General features: G+C 40.8%; 2 protein-coding genes across 2 annotated transcripts; both read right to left on the minus strand.

Moving 5' to 3' along the window:
* Positions 1–5,042: 5,042 nt before the first annotated feature.
* LOC118749439 lies at positions 5,043–5,981 on the minus strand. Its single transcript, XM_036484240.1, has one exon. It carries the CDS (start codon positions 5,979–5,981, stop codon positions 5,043–5,045), a length of 939 nt encoding a protein of 312 aa, XP_036340133.1.
* A 637-nt stretch (positions 5,982–6,618) lies between these two features.
* Positions 6,619–7,689, minus strand: LOC118749440. The gene has a single exon (XM_036484241.1). The coding sequence runs from the start codon at positions 7,687–7,689 to the stop codon at positions 6,619–6,621; it is 1,071 nt and encodes a 356-aa protein (XP_036340134.1).
* Positions 7,690–9,031: the final 1,342 nt, after the last annotated feature.

Raw genomic sequence — 9,031 nt, forward strand, 5'->3', positions numbered from 1 at the left:
TTAATGGTTACGTTTTAAGTTTTATTTTTTGCTCGGAAAATAATGGTTACGTTTTAAGTTTTATTTTTTGCTCGGAAAATAATGGTTACGTTTTAAGTTTTATTTTCTGCTCGGAAAATAATGGCTACGTTTTAAGTTTTATTTTTTGCTCGGAAAATAATGGTTAAGTTTCAAGTTTTATTTTTTGCTCGGAAAATAATCGTTATTTCTTGAGTTGTATTTTTTGCTCAGATAATAAAACATAATTTTTGCGTATGCGTATGCGCTTTTTTGCACTCTTTCTTTAGAAATGTGGTTATCTTTGTTTCTGCCCTGGTATCTGCATTTTCATTACTCACTCCACACTGGCGTTAGAGGTTCAATGCAGCCGCCCCCTGTCTATTCACGCATGCGCATACGCATACGCAAAAATTAAGTTTTATTTTTCTGAGCAAAAAATAAAACTCAAGAAATAACGATTATTTTCCGAGCAAAAAATAAAACTTAAAACGTAATCATTATTTTCCGAGCAAAAAACAAAACTTAAAATGTAACGATTATTTTCCGAGCAAAAAAAAACTTAAAACGTAACCATTATTTTCCGAGCAAAAAATAAAACTTAAAACGTAACGATTATTTTCCGAGCAAAAAATAAAACTCAAAACATAACAATTATTTTCTGAGTAAAAAATAAAACACAAAATAAAATGATTAAACTTGATTTTTATAAGTAAAAATTAAAAAATAAAAATCAGTGCCGCTGAAGGTACTCCGAGTAATAAGAAATATATTGGTTTACTCCTTATACACGTAGCATTTCTCATTCCGCGTGATTTTTTTAGTTGAAATTTCAAAGGATAATCGTTATTTGCGGTCCCTGGCGGAAATTTGTCGTAGCATACATACCAGCGTATTTTGTCATTGAGTGTACGTACTGCTTGTTAACGCTCTCGCCAGTGGCACTATACTCCAGGAGAAAAATCATAAACTTATCACAAATATTCAATCATCCTTACACAATACAAACGAAGGGCGCATTGAGCAAAATTGGTTTAGTGAATTCCGGAGCACATATCGCACCCTAAAAAGCCACAACTCAAAATTTGTCAGAAATTGATTTTTTCCCATAAAACAGTTCACAAACCATATTACTAACATCTGCTCTCTTCTTTAACTGGAAAAATACACCCTTATTTTAGAACCCGAATTTTCGTAGCTCGTGATTCGTATCTACGTTACGAAAAACGAAAAATCGATATGCTGCAACCCTTGCGGAAAAATATGCAGCACTGCCAGCTACCAGTTGTTTTTCGAAATCAGCTGTATGAAGGAAAACAAAGTGAAAAGGAATTAAAAAAACACTCATCAACCAGGTTGATTTTACATATTTTGAGGAAAATTATGGATTCTGATGCATTTTCGAACATAGCGGAGTAAGAGCGCGCTATGGCAATGGATTCACAAAGGTATGCTGAGATGTCGGGCATAGTAACCATGGATGCATCTATGTCAGCTTCTGGTTGAATTGTTGAGCCACAAGCTATTACTCCTCCCATGCCTGAAGAACTGGTTCTCAATCCAGTTAATGCAATAACAGCTAGTTCCAAGCCATTGAAAATATGGATTTTGTTAGGTCCACCACCTAGTTGCGCTTGCTTCTGCCTTCGGCCGCGCTTAGAGATTATAAGCCTTACTAATGAGAATTGTATTTTCTGTGTTGCCGGAGAAGCCCTCTTCTACTGTAAAAGGTATATGCATGTAACTCCGGCTACGCCATCCACTGTATTTTTGGGCAGAACCCACATTGAAATTTATTAAAAAATACATGGTTCAAACTGAATTTATTAAAAAATAGAGCTCGGAAATTTAGAACCTTTGTTTTAAATTAAAGTTTAATCCTTTGACTACACGTGTGTTAAAGTTTTTAGATTCGGGTGATGCGTTCGGATACAACAACCCTAAATCATTGTACAAATAACTAAACCGTATCGAAGTTTCTCAGTAAGGGCCAACAAACATTATTTTTTGTTCCTTCATATGAAGCCGTGGATAAAAATGTACGTATATGCGAAAGGCAAATTTATCTGTTCAAAAGAACACCACTAATATTTCCTGGAAACACACATCGATTTTCATCTTTTTGCTTAATTTTTATCTCGCTTCCGACACAGAATTGTTTTCGTACAAAATTACGCAAAAAAGCTATCAATTTCTTACTCGCTCGTTTTTAGGCTTGCCATTTTTACGAATTTCGAAAGTTCGAAGATACGATCCGGATTGCAGCATACCATTTCTACGATTCGTAGCAAAATCCGGATAGAAAGTATTGCAGAAAAGAGGTGGTACTATTCAGATAGTTTGGATTTTGCTTGTGTCGCTTACGCCATCAACAGGTTTTTGCCTCTCCTGAACATTTGGTATTTTTTGAGTTGTGACTGTTTTTGATTTAGGGTGCGATGCTTTTTATGTACATATGGGTGCACACCATGGTAAATGCCTTAAACTCTATTCATACTTATGCAAGAGTGCTTGAAAGCAGGTCCACAGGCACTTGATTTCACCTCCCCCGCTTTTACAATTTATGTATTATGATAAATGTATGCCTTTGGTGCTTGTCATCGGCGCTTTTAACACTTTACATCAATTCGTGTGTATTTTGTGTATAAAGGCCAGCGTGTGCACGCCGTCAGTTAACAAATTTTTGTTCCCGTTTTGAGTTTACGCATTGCGATAAATCTGATTTCAGCTTACTTGTGATTGCCTCGGGTGTGCAAAGTTATGTTGCTGTCATGCTGCGTTTATAAAACAAATTCAATGAAAAGACGTTTGTGAAATCAAATGTTTAGCTTCTCAAAATGCTCATTGAATTTGTAAAGAAAAAATGTTACGACTACGCGCATACATATATCTGTGCCATTCAATTAAAGTAGCTTAAGTGGCTTTAGAAAGTTTGACTTCGAACTAAAATATAATCAGTTTTCCTTGACAATTTTTATATTTTTATTAAGTTTCTAATAAAGGGCATGTTGAACTACATCTGTGGCTAGTTAAACGTTAAAATATTGTTTGGAAACTCAATGAAATGGTTTTTTAAAAGGAAACGACGTGGCTACCTTATTCAAACAAAACTAACGATTTAAATGACCAGTTTACTTGCTAAAATCGAGAAAACCAGGAAATTTCTAGTGCAAATCGCACAAAATCTAATTTTTATTATGATATAACTTCTTGATCGGTCAGACCTTAAGCTCGGGGTTTTCAGACATTTATTTGATGGTTCTGATGAATAAAATGGCAGGTATTAAACAAATGTGTCAATTACCAAATGCGGAAAAAGGCTGCTTACAACTGTAACTGAATTTCGCGTATTTTATAAACAGAAACGTGAATTTTTTTGTGGTAGTCGTTGGGCGGTACTACAATTAATCTTTCTTTCTTAATTTATTCTTTATTAATTGATTAAAATATTGATGTTTTTTACTTTTAATTTGGCCTATTTATTTTTTTATGATTTTATGAGAGGAAATAAGTTCCAGATTTGATCTACGTAAGCGTTGTAAAAATTGGTATTGCCCGCGTTGAAAAATATGGCTTATGACAGTGAATTGGACAATTCGGCCACGTCTTGGTTAATTTGAGAAATAGAGGTAAGACAAAATCGCGAAAAATCACGGAATTATGAAAAAGTGGTTTGTGTTTGGATATTTTAGTAAATATGAAATTCACGCCAAACGACACTAACGGCGGTTGCTGAAAAATGTATTCTCTTTATAATTGTCTGGACGCCTACTTTACACAACAATTTGACAACTAATACATATCGTCACTTGAAATGCAAAAAGTCGTAACTTATAAATAATTCAAAATTCACTTTTTGATTGCTATGATAGATTTCATCAAATTACAACTCCCCACATCGTTTTATGAAAAAAAAACTCATTATAGAAGGAAGTGAGTTCATTTGGACCTATTATGTTATTTTTTGTATATTTTTGTGTATATTTTGCATATGTTTGTATATATTTTGCATATTTTGCATATTTTGCATATTTCCTATAAATAAATTATTGTAAGCATGTCACTTTGAAGGCAAATATTGTTAACTCCGCACGCGACATACGGACCCCATTTTTCCTGAATAGTGATGACCAGCTACGCCAGCATAGAACAAATCTAATTTATTTGTGGTATGTAGGCAAGTGCAAGCGATGCTGTGAAAATATTTTGCAAGCCCGCCAACTAAAGCTCAACACCTTCTTGAAGTACTATAGGTAGGATGCCATCCGGACCGGGCGATTTGAGACTGTCAAAAGACTCAATAGCATATCTTAGGGCATCTTCATTGGCCACATTTCTGGTAACAAACCAGTTATACCTTGACACTGTGGTTCTCGCATACCCTCCCTCACCAGTCGAGGGAGAGGAAGGAGAAACCATCACTTGATTTCCACGAAATTGAGTCTCTAGAAGAACAGAGAGTTCTGCGTTAAAAATCCATCGGGACTCTTGAGTGAATGCAGCTTTGTGGTTTGCTCCTTCGATGTGGTTTCGTATTACCTGCCATTCTTCATCAAAAACTGAATTTTGAAAAAAATGGGTGTTGAGCTACAAAGCCTTTTTTGCAGCTATGAATGTCCAAAATCATTAAACGCACTGTGGTTTTAGTTTAGTTGTAATTTATTTCAAGACAATGTTTTTACTACGTGGCCAGTTAATGTCCAAAATCGAGTGTCAGAAAAAGCGAATCTCATACATATACCGTAGCTAAGGATGGAGATAGAAGGCCAGTGAGAAAAAACTGCATGAATGATTGATACCGATATTGAGCGCAAGTGATAAGATTAAGGTGGCCAAATGTACCAAAAATTAAAGGAATATTAAGTTATGGTATTATAAAGCTAGTTTTTAACTACCACGCAGGGTAGTGCACATAAGTAATATGATGTAAAATGATTTTCTTCCAGTTAGGTTCTAGCTGCTGCTCCGAACATCCTCCCCTCCGTTGAAAGGTCAGGGCTTTAAACAGAATCCTTAACAGGAAGGACGCACAGCTTATTCACTGCTCAACGCGTAATGCCAGTGGGGATACGCAGGCCTGCAACTCGAGCAACACCATCTATACCAGTGATGACTTCAGTGACGCGAGCCAACGGCCACTTTATTGGCGCAGAGTTTTCATCCTTGATGCATACAACGTCGTTAATTTGGATATTGGGCAGGGGAGTGCGCCACTTGGCGCGCTGCTGGAGAAGAGTCAAGTATTCTTCACTCCACCTCCTCCAGAAGATTTGTTGCAGATAGGTAACGCGCTGCCAGCGATCGAGCCGATTGTAATTTAGTGGCGTAAGGTCCGGTTCTGGAAGTGTTGTAAGGGGGCCACCGATAAGAAAATAACCTGGCGTCAATACGTCAATATCGTCGGGATTATCTGAAATTGGCTCAAGTGGGCGAGAATTTATTATGGCAGAGATTTCACATACCAATGTGTGCAATTCGCCGATACCAAGAATTGCAGTTCCAACAGTGCGATACAAATGCTGCTTTGCCATTTTTACTTCGGCCTCCCAAAGGCCACCGAAGTGCGGCGAACGAGGCGGTATGAATCGCCAATCGAAACCATTGTTAAGGCAGTGCGCGTGAACATCACTACGATGCCTTTCACTGAGAAACAGGCGTCGTAACCCTTTCAGCTCGTTCCTAGCGCCTACAAAATTAGTTGCGTTGTCAGACCAGATGCAGCTTGGTGTACCACGCGTAGCGACAAATCGTTTTAGAGCATCCAGAAAAGCACCAGTTGAAAGGTCCTTAACCAGTTCCATCCAAACGGCCTTTGTTGCAAAACAAATGAATACGCTGATATAGCATTTCTGGGGCGATTTACTGCGCGCTTCGGGCTTATAATAGAATGGCCCGCAAAAGTCCACTCCAGAGATGATAAAGACACGCGAGGCTTGAATGCGTTCTTTTGGCAAATCCGCCATGTTGTGCTCGAAAAGTCGCATTTTCGTAGGGCGCGTGCCACAGTCTTTCTTCCACCTATGGGCCAGTACTGCATGCGAATTGAAGCTAGAAGGGACTGGGGGGCCTGCGTGGTGACACTCGCGATGGAAATACGTAATTATGGCGAACGTTAAAGGATGATCCTTCGGAAGAATGCCTGGATGTCGTGCTTCGAAGCCGAGCGTTGAATGCTTTAGTCGGCCACCAACTCTAATAACTCCCAGGTCATCCAAAAATGGTGACAACGAAGCGATGCTGCTTGAAGGGTGGACACTTTTATTGTTCTTCAGCGCATCGTACTCTGGCCAAAGCTGCGCTCTTTGAACGAGGCGAATTAAAAGTTGAGTTCCTTGATGAACGTTTTCACAGGTGAGATGCGGCGTTCCTTTCGATCTGCGTATGTTTAAAAATTTATGCACGTAACCAAAAATGCGTTGCATTGTGCTAAAAGAGTTTATGTATTCAAAAGAAAGTGAGATATCGATTCTATCGTTTAAAGTCACCAGAGACCTTTGGCGAATTTCTGGAAGTTTGGTATGGGACACGGTGATATCTGGCCAATCGTGCTCTGCTACCTCCAAGAATGGTGGACCGTGGGTCCAAAGCGTTGAACGTGACAGCTCAGCAGGCGCAGCTCCTTTAGACAAAATATCCGCTGGGTTCATGGCTGTAGGGACGTAGCGCCACTGCATGCCGATTAGCTACAAACACGTTGAATTTAGAGGGTACTTCCTTCAGCCATGACAACACCACAGTCGAGTCCGACCAGCAGTAAAACGAGCAATCAAACGCCTTCGTTTTTGCGATTTCGGCTACTAAATGCGCTAGTAAACCAGCAACGCAGAGCTCTAGCTTTGGCACAGTAAGCGTCTTCAGCGGGGCGACTCGAGCCTTTGAACACAATAGATGAACTTGAATGTGGCCATCTTTGATTGAGCGAGCATAAATACAAGCGCCGTATGCCTCGAGGCTGGCATCGCAAAATGCGACTTCCTGTGTGGCCCCGATATAACGCGGGAATGATAAGTGATGCACGTCGACGAAGTCCTTGCAGAACGCAGACCAAACTGTATCAAGCGATTGCGGTTGGCTCTCGTCCCACTCAAGTTTATCCCTCCACATACGCTGCATAATAATTTTCGCCTTGGTTAGAGTCGGACCAATAAGTCCAAGTGGATCATAGCAACGAGCTATGGTAGACAATGCAGAACGTTTGGAATTCCTGCCAGGTGTGATTCGGGGAGTGAAAGCAAACAAGAAACTATCCTTGAGTGGATCCCATACAAGACCCAATGCTTTGGTGATGTTGCTACCGTCATCAAATTTCAGAAAACTTTCTCTATCAGCATCAGGGATATCACCCAAGATCTCCTGGCTATTGGAGCACCACTTCCGTGAGCGGAAATTGCCGCGAGCGAGGAGGCTGGTCGTTTGATGTCTGATTTCGAGTACTTCCTCTACCGTGTTTCCACCGGATATCAGATCATCTACGTAGAAGTCGCGCATAACGATTTGTGCGCCTAAGGGGTAAGATGAGGACTCATCCGAGGCGAGCTGATGCTTTGCCCGTATGGCCAGAAATACTGCTGGCTTGGTTCCATACGTAACTGTATCCAGCTTATAGACGCCGAATTCATCTTCTGGCGAGTTACGCCACAATATGCATTGCAGCATGTTATCGGGTGCAGCAACTCGAACGCACCGATACATTTTGCATATGTCCCCGGTGAGTGCAACGGGGAATCAGCGAAATCGAACGAGAATATCGAAGAGTTTTGGGCTGAATCGTTGGCCCCGCCATGAGTAAGTCGTTGAAAGACAACCCCGAGTTTGTGGAAGCAGAACCATAAAATACGACTCTGAGCTTTGTTGTGGAGCTATCGTCTTTCATGACGCAATGATGAGGTAAGAAATATTTACACTCTTGAACGGATGCGCTGGAGACCAGCGACATGTGCTGAATAGTTTGCCTTCATGTCAGGATTTCGGGCTAGTTTCCGCTTAAGACCTTCGAGACGGCGCTTAGCTTGCAGATCTGAATCGCCTAATGTCTCAGGAGGGAGCTTCAGTGGCAGTCGAACTGAGTACTCACCGGAGATCAAACGCGAAATATTATTTTTGAAATGCGCCTCACAGTCAAGCTCTTCTTTAGTTGTCCTAACGATTGGTTCGAAAACATGCTGAACCTCCCAAAAACGACGTACTAAATCGTCTAGTCTAGTGCTCGAATCTTCGCAGCTGGAAGACCTTTTGTTAACTATAAATGACGAGAGCCTTGACGACTGTTGACCACCGCCGGATATCACCCAGCCCAGAAGGGTTTTTGAAGTATTGGCAGCCGGGGGGGCAACTGAATCTGCCCCACACAAAGTAGTTCGAAAAACAATCCTGCTCCGACGAGCAAATCAATGCGCTGTGGTAAGTTGAAATTTGGGTCAGCTAGTTGAATGTTTGAAGGAACGTTCCAGTCCGCCGTGACTACCGAAAAATTGGGTGATTTTCAGTGATTGTTTGGGCAACAACGTCTTTAATACGTGTAGAAAAATCTGAAGCCCGCGACTCTGTGGAGAAATTGGCATCCCCAATGCGCGAAATGGCAGCCGAGGATTTGGTTTTACAAAGTTGTAATTGATTGGCAAAACGAGTTGTAATAAAGTGCGGCTGGGAACCGGAGTCCAACAGTGCGCGGCACGGGACGAAAGTTCCGGCACGATTTCTAGCAAGAATTATCGCAGTGGCTAAAAACACAGCATCAGATGGTGATTGTGAAGTAAGGGCTTGCGGAAGAGCAGGCGACGTTGCAATCATTGCGTTCGACTGAGCTGTAGTGGATTGAGAAACCGCACCTCGAGTTAGAGGTGAAGCTATACTTGTACGATCAAAATGTAGAAGTGTGTGGTGCTTCGATTGACATTTGCGACAAGATCCAGATTTACAATCTCGCATCTGATGACCCGCCTTTAGACAATTAAGGCAAAGATAAAGTTTCTTGGCCTCTTTCTGACGAAGGTTTGGCGATAAATTTGCGAACCGTTGGCACTGGAAAATGAGA

The sequence above is a fragment of the Rhagoletis pomonella genome, unplaced genomic scaffold, assembly GCF_013731165.1.
Source record: "Rhagoletis pomonella isolate Grant_MI unplaced genomic scaffold, Rhpom_1.0 Rhpom_scaffold_00016, whole genome shotgun sequence".
In the NCBI taxonomy this organism is placed as follows: Eukaryota; Metazoa; Arthropoda; class Insecta; order Diptera; family Tephritidae; genus Rhagoletis; species Rhagoletis pomonella.

Coding starts and splice junctions, on each gene's coding strand:
- LOC118749440 (XM_036484241.1), bottom strand. CDS start 7,689: ATGTATCGGTGCGTTCGAGTTGCTGCACCCGATAACATGCTGCAATGC.
- LOC118749439 (XM_036484240.1), bottom strand. CDS start 5,981: ATGCGACTTTTCGAGCACAACATGGCGGATTTGCCAAAAGAACGCATT.